At 38.8% G+C, this 18,456-nt stretch overlaps 1 protein-coding gene across 3 annotated transcripts in view; it reads left to right on the top strand.

Annotated features, from left to right (window-relative positions):
* RYR2 (ryanodine receptor 2) overlaps positions 1-18,456 on the top strand; it is a 718,243-nt gene that overhangs the window by 375,893 nt on the left and 323,894 nt on the right. For all 3 annotated transcript variants that reach the window (XM_087863178.1, XM_087863177.1, XM_087863176.1), the window contains one exon: positions 11,143-11,238. In XM_087863178.1, the coding sequence (XP_087719304.1) occupies positions 11,143-11,238 (96 nt within the window). The remainder of the gene's footprint in view (positions 1-11,142; positions 11,239-18,456) is intronic.

Below are 18,456 nucleotides of genomic sequence, written 5' to 3'. Positions count from 1 at the left end.
GCTCAGCAGAGAGCCTGCTTCTTCCTCTCCCTCTGCCCCTCTCGAGTGTGTGCTCGTGCGCTCTCTCTCTTTCTCTCTCAAATAAATAAATAATTTAAAAAGTTAAATATGCCTTGGAAAAGAAATTTTACTTGTAACTGTTGGATATAACAAGGGGAGTTCTGGATTTTGAAATACAGAAGATGTAGCATCATGATTATTGTAGATACACAGTGGCTCTTGGTTTCCTCATCAGAAAAGGGAGGAAATAAAATTTTCTTCATAATTCCCTCCAGGCTGAAAATTTTATATCCCATTGTTCCACGCAGTCCCTGAACACACCCATCTCTTACATTCGTATCCTCCACATCTAGTGCATAGCTGGTATTCAGTAAGTACTTGAGAATCACATTGGTAATTGGATGCTGTAGGATTTCTGGTTAATCTCTCTGACTCCCTTCCTTCTCTCCACCAAACTTTATTGGAGATACTGGGGAGCCCTCACTCACTTCCTCATGAATTTGCATTGACTCTCAGATCCTTGGTATGCACCCTCCTGTTCTGTCTAGTCTTTGGAATACTCAAGCCCCATGCCTGGTCTCTCTCTCCCTTCTTACCTGTGACCTGACTTTGTCTCTAGTCCCTAGTTTTGGGTGCCTCCCATCCAGTACTATTCTTCCAGAATGTCTGGGATTAGACAATATAAGAGGTTTGATAGACAGTACGTATATATTTGTATTAAAGATCAGTATATAGATATACAGTGCATATTTCTTAAATATATATATCTTGTTTTCTTAATTATTTACATCCCATTTGATTAAGAAAGGATTTGTGGGAGCTATTACTTAAAATTGACACAACTATAATTCCCTAAGACTCACATCTTAAAGGAGGATAACAGGATAGTAATCATATATGTCAATAAGATAATACACAGTGATTTCAGACACATGCATATTTTGTGGCTTTTAAACTATTTTTTTCATGCAGCAAGAGACATACGTTCTGACACACACACACACACACACACACACACACACACACACACACATTAACTTTAACTTTTACATTTTCATGTTGCAACTCCTGAGAGTTTTTGTGAATCCCCAACACCCATCTCTCTCTCTCTTTATCTCTCTAAAGAGAAGCTTCTTTTTCCATTTTGTTATTTCCCAAGTGTCTTGAATCTCTGTTCCTTGTACGGTCTTCTCAAAGGGCGTCCTCTGTAACAGAGACTGTGCCATGTTGGGAAAATGTGGACTTGGAGTCCAGTGGATCTGGATTTAAATAGGAGTCTAATCCGTTGAAAAGATTGAGTGCTTGCTGTCCGAGATGCCCTAATCTGGGCAGTGAGGGTCAGCTGTGACCAGGATATAGTCCCTGCTCCCATGGAGTTAATGGTTGAACAAGAGACACACAGTGTAAATAACAAAGCTAGCCATGATGCCGTGCAGTTACTGACTTTACTGCCTTGACCATCTTGATGCAAGTTATTGTTAAATCATGTTAGTAAGTGATTAATACAAGACTGATAAATTTGACTATGCAAAAATGAAAATTTTATGATAAATAATATCATTAAAAATAAAAAAGGTGGGAATTTTGTAAAATATGCCATTTATATGAAAGACAAAAGCTCAGTTTCTGTAATATATAGAGTTTTCATAAACTCATAAAAAAGGAAATATTATCTAATGTAAAAACAGACAAAAGATGGAAACAGTTCCCAGAACAACAAATAAAATAGTAAAAGATTCTCAACATGACAAATAACTACAAATGAAGATAATGAATACAGATCATTTTTCATTTATTAGCTTGGCAGAGATAAAAAATTTGATAACACCCGTTATTGGGGAAAACATTGGGTAATATGTTTTTGGTGGGAGTGTACATTGTTGGAATTTAAAACAAACTTTGGTTGGCAGTACACATAAAACTTGAAGTGTATTTCCTTTTATTCTAGAAAATCTACTTTAAGATATGTATTCTAGAGATATATTTGCACAAGTGTGGGAAGGATGTCCACTACAAAATTGTTTATAAATTGCATAAAATTGAAAACTATTTTTCTGTCAACAGGGGATTGGTTACAAAAATAATAGTGTAGTACTATGTTATCATTGAAAATCGAGATAAACAAATCATCAGGAAAACTATATAAGACAGGCCAGATTGCTGTTCTTTTTTAACATGGCCGTCTAGGATATGGTATTAAATGAAAAAAAAAAAAAGAAAAAAAAGATGAACACTGTATGCACATTAAGATTCCAATTGCATTGTATTAGAAATATGTAGAGGGGCACCTGAGTGCCTCAGTTGGTTAAGCATCTGCCTTAGGCTCAGGTCATGATCCCAGGGTCCTGGGATCAAGCCCCACATAGGGCTCCTTGCTCAGCAGGGAGCCTGCTTCTCTCTCTCCTCCCTGCTCATGCTCTCTTTGTCTCTCTCCCTCAAATAAATAAATAAATAAATAAATAAATAAATAAATAAATAAAATCTTAAAAAAAAAAAGAAATATGTAGAAAAAGATACGTTCTTGTACACCCTAGATGTTTCTGGAAGGATGCACAGAAAACTGCTAGTTGACTGCTTTTTGGGGGACAGATCTTTTACTTTCCTACGTGTTCTATTATGTATTTATTCTTACCCTATTTACACAATTACTTCTATAATTGAAGAAGTCGTTAACATAAATGTGTAATATTATACAATCGAGGATGAAAGGGAAAGCTAGTATATTAATTCAGTTGAGTGAAGAAATGGAGTATTTATAATTCAGCACATGTATATAAGGAGGATCTCTTTCAGTCTATACATGGTAGGTTCACTAGTGGTTGTTTGAGGTGAAGAGAATGATGAGAGATTTTGTGGCTTAAACGTTTCTTTGGCTACTCTTGATTTTCCCTTTTTATTGTAGTGAACACTGATTTCTTGATTAGAAAAAACATGAGTACAGTCTTAGGTTGACTTAAGAACCATCTGTGGCCAATAATTTTTATTGATGTCATTGTGATCATAATAAGATAAGTAGCCATCCGTACGCGAGGCTATGCTTCAGTCTGCCTACAGAAGTATCAGACCTGCGACAGTATTTGGAGTTCATAAGACATTCATACCTCACAGTCCTTCCTTACGCAGCTATCAGGAAGTTTGGCTCAAGTGTCATTAACTTCAGATTGTTAAACCTCCTTCCCATGCTTCCAACCAGGTAGACAGTAGTTCTGTCTTGGCTTTCTGTGTGGAAATAGCCTTCTTTTTTTTTTCTCCTTCAGCAGGTTTATTTAGCATGGAGAGAGCAGGTGGGAATGATAATCTATACCAATTTTAAAATCTGACATGGATATATTTAATATGTGTTTTAGACAAACGTAGATTTATGAGCCTGCTGCCTGGAGGAACTGAGGATCTTAAAGATGCCGATATTCATAGTTTGAAAGTCTTGCTCTAGCATGCTTTTGTCTTTTCTGAAATCTGCACAATTAATCTGTAGGAGGCTTGCAAGCCAGGATGGTTTTCTAAAGATGTCTGAGACGTGGCTCTTTGGCAGACTGTCTCTATGAATTCTCATTTTATGGAGATGGAAAGGATGAAACAAACAGCAAAGACCACAGCCCTCTCAGGAAGGCAGAAGTTGCTGGTTTCTGAATGCTCTAACACATGGAAAGAGTATGGTGATGAAGGATTTTGGCACATCCGGAGCATTCTCCTGGTGTCATAAGGTGGCATATCTTCCGAAATGCCGTAAAGCACTGGGGAAGGTGGTCGGGAGATGTAAAAGGGGGACTTGCTTCAAACTCGCTCGTACCAGGTACTACTCTGGTGTCTGCACTTACACGTTTCCGCGTTGTCCTCCAGGACATCCTGAGAGACAGTTTATAAACAAAACACATTACTTCAACTTGGTAATAATCTCATGTCTACGAAATGACTGTGACAGTCACTAATCCATTTTTAATGGAAATGCACTTTGTAACCTATTTTGTGAGATGGCTTCTTAATGTGTTATACACGACCAGGATCCCACTCCTCCTAATCTCTTGTAGATTGGGGGTTCCAGCAGGAAGAGACTGGTGGGGGCGGTCAGCGTAGACTGGACCTGAGTGTGGACTCTGGAATTAAAATCACTTGGCTTTAAAGTCTTGGCTCCACTATGAGCTGCGTGAGCAGGAACACACCGCTGTCTCTGCTTGCCTTCTCCTCCACGAGCCAGCTGTCGTTTGCCTCCTGATGACGGTAGAGAGGGAGGGGAGGACATAGCACGGTTGTTACTTGGTTGTGTGGCTGCCTCTTTGGCTCTAGCCAGAAGGTTAAAGCTGCCATCCCTGATGGGGGGATTGGAGGGACTGGCAGTGGCTGGGAGCTGACTTTTTCGGGTGGGCATGTTAGATGTTTTGAGCCAAGTCCCTGCTCGTGGGACAGGATAGCTGCAAGTCTATTCTGGGTGGCTGTTGGCAGCTCCTTGCTTGGCCATGTCCAGCTAGTAGTCTACCTCCAGCCTCGTCTTCCTGAAGTCTTCCTGATGCTCCTGATGGCTCTACTGAGTGGACTCAGGATGAGTCCACAGAGATGCTGTCCCCCCAGGATCCATGAGAAATGCCCATGCATTCCTGGTCCAACACAGTGTTATAGGCCAGTCTATGCAAAGCAGGTGTTCATTTCTTCTCTTACCCTGTCCACTTCCTGGGCAGGGTCATCAAACCTGAGTTCACAAGGTCCCCAAACTGCACGGACGCTTCCTCAAGCTTTCCAAGAAGTTTCCATGGCACAGCACTCTTAAATTTTTCAACAACATTCTAGAGTTTTTGTTTGTGTTTGGTTTCTAGGGTTATCAGGACTTACAAGCAACCACTTGTTAATCTGAATTTTAAAAATTTAAATTTAAATTAAAATCTTAATTTAAAAAAATCTTTCTAGATTCTAGTTCTTTGGTCCCTCATTTGTCTGTGCTGGAATGATTAGTATTTCCAGACTTTGCCTGCAAGCTCCAGAGGAGAACCTCATTTGATTTCCTGTTGTATCACTTACATGTAGAGCCATGCCAGATGCAAAGCCAGGTAATCAGTATTTATTGAATAAATTTTATTTTTTATTTTATTTTATTTTATTTATTTATTTTTAAAGATTTTATTTGTTTATTTGACAGAGATAGAGACAGCCAGCGAGAGAGGGAACACAAGCAGGGGGAGTGGGAGAGGAAGAAGCAGGCTCATAGCGGAGGAGCCCGATGTGGGGCTCGATCCCATAACGCTGGGATCACGCCCTGAGCTGAAGGCAGACGCTTAATGACTGCGCCACCCAGGCGCCCCTATTGAATAAATTTTAAAAGTGAGAGTTTTCTTGGAAGATCTTATACCTTAATCTATCTGTAGTTTTCTGATTCTTTGAGTATATTGAGAAGTTTTGAGTCTTGGAGCTTAAAGACACTAAAGCATGAGGACACAGGGATGTTAGAATACAAATAAGAAATGCAGAATGGAGGCGCACCTGCGTGGCTCAGTTGTTAAGCATCTGCCTTCGGCTCAGGTCATGATCCCAGGGTCTTGGGATCGAGCCCCGCATTGGGCTCCCTGCTCAGCGGGAAGACTGCTTCTCCCTCTCCCACTCCCCCTGCTGCTGTTCCCTCTCTCACTGTGTCTCTGTCTAGTAAATAAATAAAGTCTTAAAAAAAAAGAAAGAAATGCAGAATGGAGTATTTTTTATAATCATAATTTTTCAATTGACTGCCAGTATTACCTGCATTTTATTTTCTGATTGGATACAAGTTCAGAGATTTCATTAGTTATTCAACATGAAAAAAATTGGTTCAGTGAACTACCACTTTCTTTTTTAGAGCTTAGTTCAAACTGTTTTTATAGTATTTAGGTTGTACTACACTTAAACCACAGATGTTCTTGTTCCGTAAGAGACTGGATGCTATTTATCCATTCACTATATTAAGAAATAACATGCCTTCCAAATTTCAGGCCATGTACAGAGATGTAATAAGACAGAGTGTCAAATATAAAAGAACCTGAAATATGCTAGAAGAAGACCCTCAAACCATTGTATTATTGCATTGTATTATATAATATATATGTCATATATATATTATATATTATTATATATATTATACATTATATTATATTCAAGCTCATACTCACAAGTGCCAGCTGTGGTGCCTGATGCATTTACAGTCATTTTTTAACAGATTCTATTTTTAAGCACTCTGTACAGCCAGCGTGGGGCTCAAACCCACAACCCTGAGATCAAGAGTCACACATGCCACCCACTGAGCCAGCCAGGTGCCCCCTACCTTCATATTTTTTAAATAAATAAGGAAAAATAGAGATGTATAGAAGATGAAAGGTCTTGACCACCTTTAAGACCCATTAGCCAGCAATGAAGGAGGATTTGAAGGGGTTTAGCATGCTCCCCCTCCATGAGGAAGGACGTTTGTCTTGAGTTGGTTTCTGCATCTTTACCTTGAAGCACCATGAGATCAAAGTTGCCACTGTGGCTTGGTCTTGAGACATCTGACAGCAGTTGTCAGTAAAAATGATGTTTTACCTTTTCTTCTTGAAAAGAAAGTAACTTTGTATTGTATAATTTGATTTTAAAATTAATACTTCATTATAAAAATTAGATAATAAAAGAAAAACGTAGAAACCTTGTTTAAAATGTAACTACCCATTTTAATGTATAACCTTTTGAAAATGTTTCTTTGAACCTATAGGACATTATACACATACGAAACTTTACACACCCACGTGCCCACACCTACTAAAGCATTGTCTGTTCACACCTCTGCAAATCCAGCATCGCTAAGACATCAGTTGGGGCCCTCCTCTCCTGAAGGCTTAGTTAGCTCACTCCAAATTCCAATTTCAGGGATTGAGACAGGCTTAATTCTCCTCTTTGACGTCTGTACATTTTGGGGGATTATTAGGACACAGTGTTTCCCATTTCATGCTTCTTCAATATCCTCTGTCTAAGGTTACATAATATCTTGGCCACAGAACTCCCCCTCCTTACAGGTGCGTACAAAACAAACTGCCGTTCTTACTGAGCATTTTTTATTTTATTTTTTCCAATGGAAGTTATTATGGCTTCAGGGGTCTTTGTGAAGGAGCACATCACAGAGCATGATCCTTTTTCCCCCCTGGCTTTACTCCTCTTCTTTCCTATTTTAAAATAAGACCATGTTCCTTATTGAACTGGGAAAGCAGTCCCACCCTTATCAATGTTCTTTACGGTCTGTGCTTCTGTCCCAGGGACTGATCAGGATATAGTTCCCAGAGGCAGTTCTCATTCTCCAAGAAATATTCTGAAAAAACATGATTTTTCCATGCTATGCATATACTTACATTGACTATCTATATTTACTTCACAAAATGGGATCATACGATCAATATTCCTTTATAGCATTTGTTTGCACGGACTTCTGTATTGTGGGCATCTCTTCTTGGCAGTAAATGATGACCCTTCACCAGGTTTTAGTGGATATATACTAGCCTACTGAAGGGATGTGCCATTGACTTAGCCCACACTCAGGCCGTTTCCAGTATTTTGCTGTTATAAACTGTATTGTGCTGAACTTCCCTATAATTCTCGGTGTAGTTTTCATTTACTTTAGAAATTCACTTAACTGATGTCTTCTTAACCAACTTGCTGAATTGTAATGTTTCACACACTCTGTTTATCTGTAAAGCATGCTGTCTACCTGCACTCAGATATACACACACACGGAGAAGGTTCAGGACGCATTCTTTCTAACGGAGCTTAATTTTTTTTTCATTAGGAATATATATTTTGTCAGAGTCTGTTGAGATCATCACATTTTGTCTGTGACTTATTAATAAATTTCTTACTACATTTCTGTCTCATTGGAGAAACGAACGCCTACTTGAATTAATGTTGCTAATGTTTTGCTGAATATTATTTGTAAATACCATCCTTTTGTAAGATTTTTGGATCGATATTTGTAAGTAAGAGTTCCCTCTAGTTTTCTCATGTGCATACTTTGTTAGGCATTGATGTCAAAGTTATACTGTCTTGGTAAAATAATTAGGGAGGTTTCCTTAGTTTCTTTACTTTGAAATAGTTTAGAAATAACTTATTTCTTGAGTATAGAGAAAAAGGTTTTGGTCTTTCACTACTCAATATTAATCATGATTTATTTTTCTATTTAGATTTTTCCCTTTAGATTTTTCTTCTTTGGATCAGTTTTGGTGAAAAGAAATGTATATCTATGCATAATTGGAAGCCATTCTTTTTCCTAGATGTTTAAAAATTCTAGTATAGAGATCTGTGTAGTGGCTGTGTTTATAATTCCTATTTATTCTTAATTTTGTCTTTTTCCTTCATGATTAGAGCAGTTGGTATTTAGCACATATTTAAAAAAATCTTGACTCTATTGATCAGTCCTACCATTTTAATATATTACATTGATCACTTTTTCTATCTCTAATGTTTTTCTTTTTTGCTATTTCTTTTTCCTATGTTACTTATATTTATTGATGTTATTTCTTAAATCTTGAAAGGATGTTTAGGTAACATTTTTCACCCGGTTGGTTAGCAGTGAAAGAAAGTGTTTTGAGTACAGTTTTGACCATCTACCACTGATTGTATTAGGTAACATTTCTGTATTTGCTATTTACTAGATAGTCTATAATTGTGGTATTGATTCCCTACTGACTCAACAATTATTAATGAGACAGTTTAAATTATTAAGTTCTTGGACTTTATCTGTGTTTTTAATTTTCTTACTAATTTCTAGTTTCATTACATTACTATCAGTGGGCTAGGCCAACATGGGCTATACCATTTCTGTTTGCAGTAAATTTAATGAAATTTTCTTTTTGTGGCTTACTATATGATTTTCTTAAATGTTTCGTGGTTTATTGAAAGGATTCATTCTTACATTGTTCGTTTCATCAAAAAGCACCTTATCTCTAATATCTGACCTCTAGAAAACATTTATTATCTTTAATTTTAAAACTCAGAGATTAAAGAGTGAGTTAAAGTTTAAACAAATGAGACTCTGTAAATATTCAAAAGCTTTACTGTATACTCTCCCTCAGTGGCTGTTGTTGTAAGTCATGAACAGATATTCTTATGGATTAAAATTAGAAACCTCGTGGAGCACATAGGACTCCTTATCATTCTACACTTCATCCTTGACATTTGTCCCTGGCACCTGTCACTTACCTGTGTGTGTGTGTGTAGCTGCTTGCTGGTTCTTGCTGGGGCTCTGGTTCCAGGGAGTCTAAGTAATCAAGTGCATCATTGTTTAATCTTCACACAAAATAAATAAGTCTTTAAGATTAATTGCACTCTGTTACAATAGGGACTCCTCTGTCTTGTTGTTACTAAGGAGATAAACAGGCAGTACCCTCAAACTTCAGTTCCTTCCGACTGCTTCCTAGCACTACCAGATTTTAAATAGTGATTGTTTTCTCACGGCAACATCCTTTTCCCATTAAATATCCTATGTCAACACCTCACCAACCCTTTATAAACAGTTGTACTGTTTTGGAACAATCTCATGGGCAAGAATAGAATTTTTATAAAATATTTACCAGATTTACTTTGGAAGAATTGCATGATTGTGAGACATTGAAAGTTTTAAATGGATTATGTAAATTGGGTTGAAGGAGATCATAAAGCTTGTATAGGAATTTCATGTAAGATGGCTTCTTTCATCAAGCACATGTCAGAAACACTCAGTGAAGCAAAGTTAGAACAGCTGACTTGACTACAGGAGTTCTGAGTCCTTTAAGTGCATTGTGAACTTTATAGGGAAGTAGAGATACAGGAGCAAAACAACATTTTCAAACTTACTAGCCATCTGCACTCCCACTCTTCTTTCCAGGTAGCAATTAATTATATCTCTCTGTGTGCCTGTTATAGTTACTAACTATATCTCCTAGTATTTTGTGCTACATTTTCAGGAAAACTCATGTGCTCTTAACTTCTTCATTATATACGTAAGAAAGTTGAGCTCCAGGGAAACTAAATAATTTAGTCTCACGGCTAATTAAAAGCAATGAGTATCAGAACCCAAGTGAGGAGACTCCCAGGACACTGGTTTTTCCATTATCCTTTATCATTTCCTCCCAATATGAAATGTTACTTTCTCAAAATATATTCCTTCTAATGAGCTATGTTGTTTTCCAGTCCCTATTAATAAATATCAATTCTTTTTAAAAAAAGTCTCAGTACCACCTCACACCAGTCAGAATGGCTGAAATTCACAAGTGACAGATGTTGACGAGACAGATGTTGACGAGAATGTGGAGAAAGGGGATCCCTCTTACACTGTTGGTGGGAATGCAAGTTGGTACAGTCACTTTGGAAAACAGTATGGAGGTTCCTCAAAACGGTGAAAATAGAGCTACCCTATGATCCAGCAATTGTGCTACTGGGTATTTACCCCAAAGATACAGACGTAGTGAAAAGAAGGAGCACCTGTACCTCAGTGTTTATAGCAGCAATGTCCACAGTAGCCAAACTGTGGAAAGAGCCCAGATGTCCATTGACAGATGAAAAGATAACGAAGATGTGGTATGTGTACACACACACACACACACACACACACACACACACACTATGAAATATTACTCAGCCATCAAAAAGAATGAAGTCTTGCCATTTGCTACAGTGTGGATGGAACCAGATGGTATTATGCTAAGTGAAATAAGTCAGGCAGAGAAAGACAATTATCAGATGGTTTCATATGCGGAATTTAAGAAACAAAGCAGAGGATCATAGGGGAAGAGAGGAAAAAATAAGATGACACCAGAGAGGGAGACAAACCACAAGAGACTCTTAATTGTAGGAAACAAACTGAGGGTTGCTGAGGGGAAAGGGGTAGGGGAAAAGGGTAACTGTGTGATGGGCATTAAGGAGGGCACATGATGTAATGAGCACTGGGTGTTGTATAAGACTGATGAGTCACTGAACTCTGCTTCTGAAACTAATAATACACTATGTTAATGGAATTTAAATTTTAAAAAATCTCAATTTTGTATATGTAGATGTGTCTATATATTTTTATATGTCTCAGATGTAAAGTCAAAGTATATTGTTCTTCTAGCATTTAGGGTTTACTACCAGCTTACCTTGCATTTTAAACTGGAAAGTCACATAACTGTGATGTCTGTTTTTTTTTTTTTCCAGCGGCACTAATTAGAGGAAATCGTAAAAACTGTGCTCAGTTTTCTGGCTCCCTTGACTGGTTGATCAGCCGATTGGAAAGACTGGAAGCTTCTTCTGGTATGTTTTCTGGTTATCTCCTTGTCCTTACGCATTATTCCTGTTTTCTTCTATTTTACGTTCTTTAAGATATAAAAACAAATTCTGAGCATCAGTGCCATTTAAATGTTTTCCTTTTAATAGTTTAAAAATTTTACTTATTGTTAAAATCATTGGTATTTTATTATTTCTGAAAAGCAATTTTACAGTTAATTTACATTAAAAAAAATGAAGTCCCTAAATGTAGAGTCAGAATTCCCATTCTTTTTCAAATCAGTTACTCCACGTGTATTATATAAACAAAAAAACTGGTTTGAAACTTCTACTTTTAACTTGTGTTCAAAAGATTACTTGGATAATAGCCTAAAATCTGATTTTTTCCAAATCCTACAGCACAATATTTTAAAGTGATTGAATGGATATTAATATTAGTAGTCTTTGTCATAGCAAAATAGTTACAGGCAATGAACCTGATCTCTCTCTCTCTCACAAGTATGTTATTCTTTTTTGTTGTTGTTGTTGTTCTTAAAATCTTTTTTTAAATATTTTTTATTATATTATGTTAGTCACCATACAGTACATCCCTGGTTTTTGATGTAAAGTTCGATGATTCATTAGTTGCGTATAACACCCAGTGCACCATGCAATACATGCCCTCCTTACAAGTATGTTATTCTTATTTGGGTGTTGTGGAAACTTAAAATTGATAACCAGGCCTGCCTGAGCTTGTCTAGCAACATAGATTGTATCAGCGACACCCCAAACCAAAATGGATTGCTCCTCCCTCTTTGCACAGCATCTCATTAGTTGCCATTCTATATCACTAATGCCCCTTTATGTTACGTACTTTTCCTCCAATGAGCTCCTTGAGGCTGGGGGCATCATTTCATTCATCTTTGGGTCAGTGCTTCACAGTATTTATTGAATGGTTGAATAAATGAACGTATGAATGAATGTTTGAATTCACTTAAGAAAATGCTTATCAATAGAGACATAATTTCATGACTTTTGCATAAGAAAGACTCACTCAAGGATAGGTTTGTTGGAATTGAATGAATAGAAGAACGGATGGTTGTAGTCAAAGAGGGAAATTTTAAGTCACAGAGTGAACTTTTAGTGTTTAAGATATAGGAGGAGGGGAAATTTGAGTCACACACTGAGTTTTAAGGCATTGCTGGATTGTTGGGTTGCAGATATAAGGAAGGAGATTGTTGAACTAAAGAAAGGCAGAAGAATCATAAGATGAGGGTTTTCAGGGTATCGCAACATGAATGGGATGAGTGTGGACCAATACAGAATATCTGGAATAAGGAGAAAAGTGAATAAATGCTAGGAGGAAGGGGTCAAGTTAGTGGCAACAAAATGATGTCAAGATTGCAAAAATGGATACATTATTGGGTCAAAGTATCCAGAACTGTTGGCAATCTCTAGTAGATACAAAAAAGTATGCTGATCCCCTTTTCTGGGCACAGGGAATCTCCAGACAGGGGGGCTGAGCTACCTTCAGGACAGTGTTAATGTTAGATGAATCAGAGGCTTCACTTAACACACACACACACACACACACACACACACACACACACACACAGAGTGCTCACAGCAGAAGAGAGAGAGGGAAGGAAAGAACAGAGTGGAGCACCCTTTAAACTCAGCCAAGTAGAATCCAGTGTCTAGAGTCTTCAGTTTAGTTGGTTATAGGCACAGTTCCACTGGATACAAATTGCTCTTTGCTATGATCTTTGTCCAATGCAGCTGTTGATCACGGGCACTTCTATGTCAGGTAGACGTCCCGTGCGCTCAGAAAGCACAGGGAACGTCAGGAGTAGGAAGGACCTTTGGAGAACACTGAACCTGACATGGCACTTTAGAGGAAAGGAAATCGAGGCACAGTGCATTCAAATGACTGATTGGAGAATTAATTGTTGTAACAAAGATGAAACCCCAACTCATAATCTTACCTCAGGCTTGAAGTATGTTCGCTGTACTGTATAGCCTCCTACTTTGTACGTATCTGAAATGTTTTTCACTAAGCAGATTTTCTCTACTGCAGTTACTTCATGCTTTCAATGAACTGCTTTTCTTTCCTAAAGGAAGTAGAATACTGCGGAATTTTTAGAGACAGTAACAATAATGATATGCATAAGACATATACACACATGCATAACTTTATTTCAGTCGTACATTATTGTTTCCTGAGTGCTCACATATGCATCATCTTTCTCTCTCTCTGAGACTCCTGAACATGCTCTCCTCAGCTCGTCCACTTCCAGCTGCATTGCTGGTCTCCGTGTCTGTGTATGAGCCACAGAGCAGAGCGAGAGGCCCTATGAGCTTTAGATTTCCTTCAGTTAAAAGGCTTTTGCACAGCAAAGAAAACAGTTGACAAAGCCAGAAGACAACCTACAGAACGGGAGAAGATATTTGCAAATGTCTAATCAGATAAAGGGCTAATATCCAAAATATATAAAGAACTAATCAAACTCAACACCCAAAGAACAAATAATCCAGTCAAGAAATGGGCAGAAGACATGAACAGACACACTTCTCCAAAGAAGACATCATAATGGCCATCAGGCACATGAAAAAAATGCTCTCAATACCACTTGTCATCAGGGAAATACAAATCAAAACCACAATGAGATACCACCTTACACCAGTCAGAATGGCTAAAATTCACAAGACAGGGAACAACAAATGTTGGTCAGGATGTGGAGAAAGGGGAACCCTCTTACACTGTTGGTGGGAATGCAAGCTAGTACAGCCACTTTGGAAAATAGTGTGGAGGGTCCTCAAAAAGTTAAAAAAAAAAAAAAAGAGCTACCCTATGACCCAGTAATAGCACTACTAGGGATTTACCCCAAAGATACAGATAGTGATGCAAATGGACACCTGCACCCTTAATGTTTACAGCCAAACCCAATGCCCACAACAGCCAGACTATGGAAGCAGCTCAAATGTCCATCGACAGATGAATGGATAAAGAAGATGTGGTGTATATGTGTGTGTGTGTGTGTGTGTGTGTGTGTGTGTGTGTGTGTAAAATGGAATATTACTCAGCCATCCAAAGGAATGAAATTTTGCCATTTGCAACGACGTGGATGGAACTAGAGGGTATCATGCTAAGTGAAATTATAGAAAGAAAATTATCATATGATTTCACTCATATATGGAATTTAAGAAACAAAACAGAGGATCATAGGGGAAGGGAGGGAAAAATAAAACAAGACGTAATCAGAGAGGGAGACAAACCATAAGAGACTCTTAACTCTAGGGAATAAACTGAGGGTTGCTGGAGGGGACGTGGGAGGTGGGGGGATAGGGTAACTGGGTGATGGGCATTAAGGAGGACACATGATGTAATGAGCACTGGGTGTTATATAAGACTGATGAATCATTGACCTCTACCTCTGAAACCAATAATACATATGTATTTATTAATTGAATTTAAATTTTAAAAAAAGATTTCCTTCAGAAAAGGTCAGTGGACAAAAATCAGAATAAATTGGTGCATACTTAGTGATCTGATGAAGACCTGCAAAGGGTCAGCAGAAGGGTGTGATAATGAAGAAGCTTAGGTTCATTTGGTGCCCGCAGTCGACCTTAGGAAAGGTTTAAAGGTTTATTTGGGAAGTGAGTCCACATGAGACATGGTGGAGACAGAGTGCAAGGGGGTGTGTTGATGAGCAAGTTACCCCCCTGGGTCACTGGAGCTTTTCTCTTGGGGAATTCTGGGAAAATCTGTAGGACATGTGCCTTTCAGTTCTTCCACCTGGGGTGGGGGAGGGAGACATTTAGGGTGTTTACCGCCCACTTTTCTCTGTCACTGAATGGTGCTGCTCCCAGAGAGCATGAGTTCTGTGGCTTTTCCAGCTGCCACTGTGCTCAGAGCAAATCTTGAAGAAGAGAACTGCTGAAGCCGGCCGCTGACAGTTCATTGAACACAGAGGATGGGAATTTGAGCAGGGCCCTGACGGTATCTGGTACCCAGCCAACTACTGTTTATCTTATTATATAATCGTGGGGGTTCAGAAGGAGGAGTGAGCATTTTTTTAATGCATGTTCTGATTCATTGAAAATTGACTAGTATCGCAAGTGCACAAGGCATAGTATCTGATCAGTCTGTAAAAACAGCCACTATGAATTTCTTGGGAAGAAAAAAGATCAATTAGACCTTTCCCCATGCTTCCTGTGTGACTGTGTCTCTAGGCCAAATTTAATTGAAAAGACAGGATGTGTATGAGCAAGTCCAGGGGATTGAACTGATATGTTTCCCAAGGCTGGGTCTCCACACTGAGGATGCTCTCACACTTGAAATGCTCTTTGGGCATCTCAAGGGACAGCTGATGAAGCACAGTCCACAGGTCAGGAGGCTGCACACCTTCTCTGGGTCTTACTTTTGTGCGGTCTGTTCTGCAGATAGTTTTGCAGTGGTGAGAGTGGCTTTCCTGGGGATTCCTGCCAACCTCTCCCTACTCCTAGTCAGTGCCATGAAGGAAGTTCCCTCTGGGTTCAAGCAGAAGAAGGAATTTTGGGGGGATCGAACTGCCTGAGAGTGTGCTCACACACCATACAGCATGTGGTACCTGGAAATACGATAGTTTAAAGCTTCCAGAGATGTCACAAGTAATTCTAGCAGAGCATAAGCTCCTCATTTTTCAAAAGGGAAAAATGTTACTTGTGAATAATCTGACCCAGAATGTTGTGTGTCAGGAGCCTCTTCCTTAATACATACGTAGGTAAAGGGGCGCTTGGGTGGCTCAGTTGGTTGAGTGTCTGCCTTCGGCTCAGGTCATGGTCCCAGGGTCCTGGGATCAAGCCCCACATAGGGCTCCTTGCTATGTGGGGAGCCTGCTTCTCTCTCTCTCTCTCTCTCTCCCTGCCACTCCCCCTGGTTGTGCTCTCTCTCACTGTCTCTGTCAAATACATAAATAAAATCTTTAATTTAAAAAAAAACTATAAAAAATATGTACTTAGGTCTGAACAATTGAGTTAGAAAAAGCAGGAGCCCACAGAATATTGTATGAGACCCACCGTTGGTGATGCAGAAATCCTAGCTAACCTTTCGGAATGGTATCCGCAGTTTAAACAACACATAATGAGGCCACAGAAAGGGACAATTTTCCAGGAGGTAACTTTGAAGAAGGCAACTTCAGCCCTTGGTTGATTCAAATCTTTTTCTTTTAAGATTTTATTTATTTATTAGAGAGCACGTGAGGGGGAGGGGCAGAGGGGGAGGGAGAAGCAGGCTCCCCATGGAGCATGGAGGCACTGGGCTCAATCCCGGAACCCCGGGATCATGACCTGAGCTGAAGGCAGACGGTTAACCGAGTGAGCCACCCAGGTGCCCCGATTCAAATCGTTCGAATGTGCGGAAAGTCAGCTCTGGTTATAGCCAGGAGACTGTGCACCTGACCCTTATGAGAAACATAAAATGAGAATCATGATGATGTTGCAGATTTTGTAAAGAAAACCTTTTGTGATAGCTGTTGGGGTCAATACCTGTTTGACCCTACCATCCACCATGATGTAATCACCCATCTGCCTGTGTTGCTTCATTTAAAACACATTATAATGACTGGTGTTTTTAATAATGACCTGGGTCATCATGATAGTAAATTACATTTGATCTGATGGATCACTTATGACAGGGAAACATAGTGTACATTTTTCAAGGATATTCGCTCAATGTTTGAAATAATGTATTAGCAATTAAAGGTTACTAATTTAATAGCCAGCTAAGTCCCTTGTCAAAAATGACTCATTTTTGAATGATGCTGGAAGAGTCCTCATACAGCTGTACTCCTTCCTTTCTCAGCGAAGCATTAAGTTATAGCTGCAAAGAAAAAGAGAACAGAGAATGGGGAATCTAGATTCAGAGGGCTTTTTAAAAAATATATTTTACCAGCAATGTAAAACGTGAAAAAAAAAAAAAGTCCCTCCAGGTAAGTCCAAGTGAAACAGAACGTTCTTTTCTGAATGAAAAAAGTGATCAGTGTTGCCTTGTTATCTGGAGTCTCTGTGCTTTTCAGAATGCTCTTCTAAAAGCCTGTGTGTGGTAGATAGATGGCAAATTGTGTTTTTAGAAATGGTTCTTCTTTTTTTTGATAATTTTTTATTATATTATGTTAGTCACCATACAGTACATTCCTAGTTTTTGATGTAATGTTCCATGATCCATTACTTGTGTATAACACCCAGTTATCCATGCAATACGTACCCTCCTTATATACCCAACACCGGCCTATCCCAGTCCCCCACCCCCCACCCCTGTGAAACCCTCAGTTTGTTTCCCAGAGTTCACAGTCTCTCATGGTTCATTCCCCCTTCTGTTTACCCCCCTTCATTCTTCCCTTCCTTTTCCTACGGATCTTCCTGCTATTTCTTATGTTCCATAAATGAGTGAAACCATATGATAATTGTCTTTCTCTGCTTGACTTATTTCACTTAACATAATCTCCTCCAGTCCCATCCATGTTGCTGCAAATGTTGGGTAATCGTTCTTTCTGATGGTTGAGTAATATTCCATTGTACATGGACCACATCTTCTTAATCCACTCATCTGTTGAAGGGCATCTCGGCTCCTTCCACAATTTAGCTATTGTGAACAGTGCTGCTATGAACATTGGGGTGCATATGGCCCTTCTCTTCACTATGTCTGTATCTTTGGGGTAAATACACAGTAGTGCAATTGCTGGATCATAGGGTAGCTCAATTTTTAACTTTTTAAGGGACCTCCACTCTGTTTTCTAAAGTGGGGGTACCAACTTGCATTCCCACCAACAGTGTAAGAGGGATCCCCTTTCTCCACAACCTCTCCAACATTTGTTGTTTCTTGCCTTGTCTATTTTTGCCATTCTAACTGGCGCAAGGTGGTATCTCAATGTGGTTTTGATTTGAATTTCCCTGATGGCTAATGATTTTGAACATTTTTTCATGTGTCAGTTAGCCATTTGTATGTCTTCATTGGAGAAGTGTCTGTTCATATCTTCTGCCCATTTTTGGATTTGATTATTTGTTTCCTGTGTATTGAGTTTGAGAAGTTCCTTGTAGATCTTGGATCCAGTCTTTTATCTGTAGTGTCATTTGCAAATATCTTCTCCCATTCCATGGGCTGCCTCTTAGTTTTTTTGACTGTTTCCTTGGCTGTGCAGAAGCTTTTTATCTTGATGAAGTCCCACAAGTTCATTTTATCTTTTGTTTCTCTTGCTTTTGGAGATGTGTCATGACAAAAGTTGCTGT

This window comes from Ursus americanus, chromosome 6, assembly GCF_024610735.1.
Source record: "Ursus americanus isolate L20-20 chromosome 6, mUrsAme1.1.p, whole genome shotgun sequence".
In the NCBI taxonomy this organism is placed as follows: domain Eukaryota; kingdom Metazoa; phylum Chordata; class Mammalia; order Carnivora; family Ursidae; genus Ursus; species Ursus americanus.
This window is presented reverse-complemented; position numbering and strand designations above follow the sequence as displayed.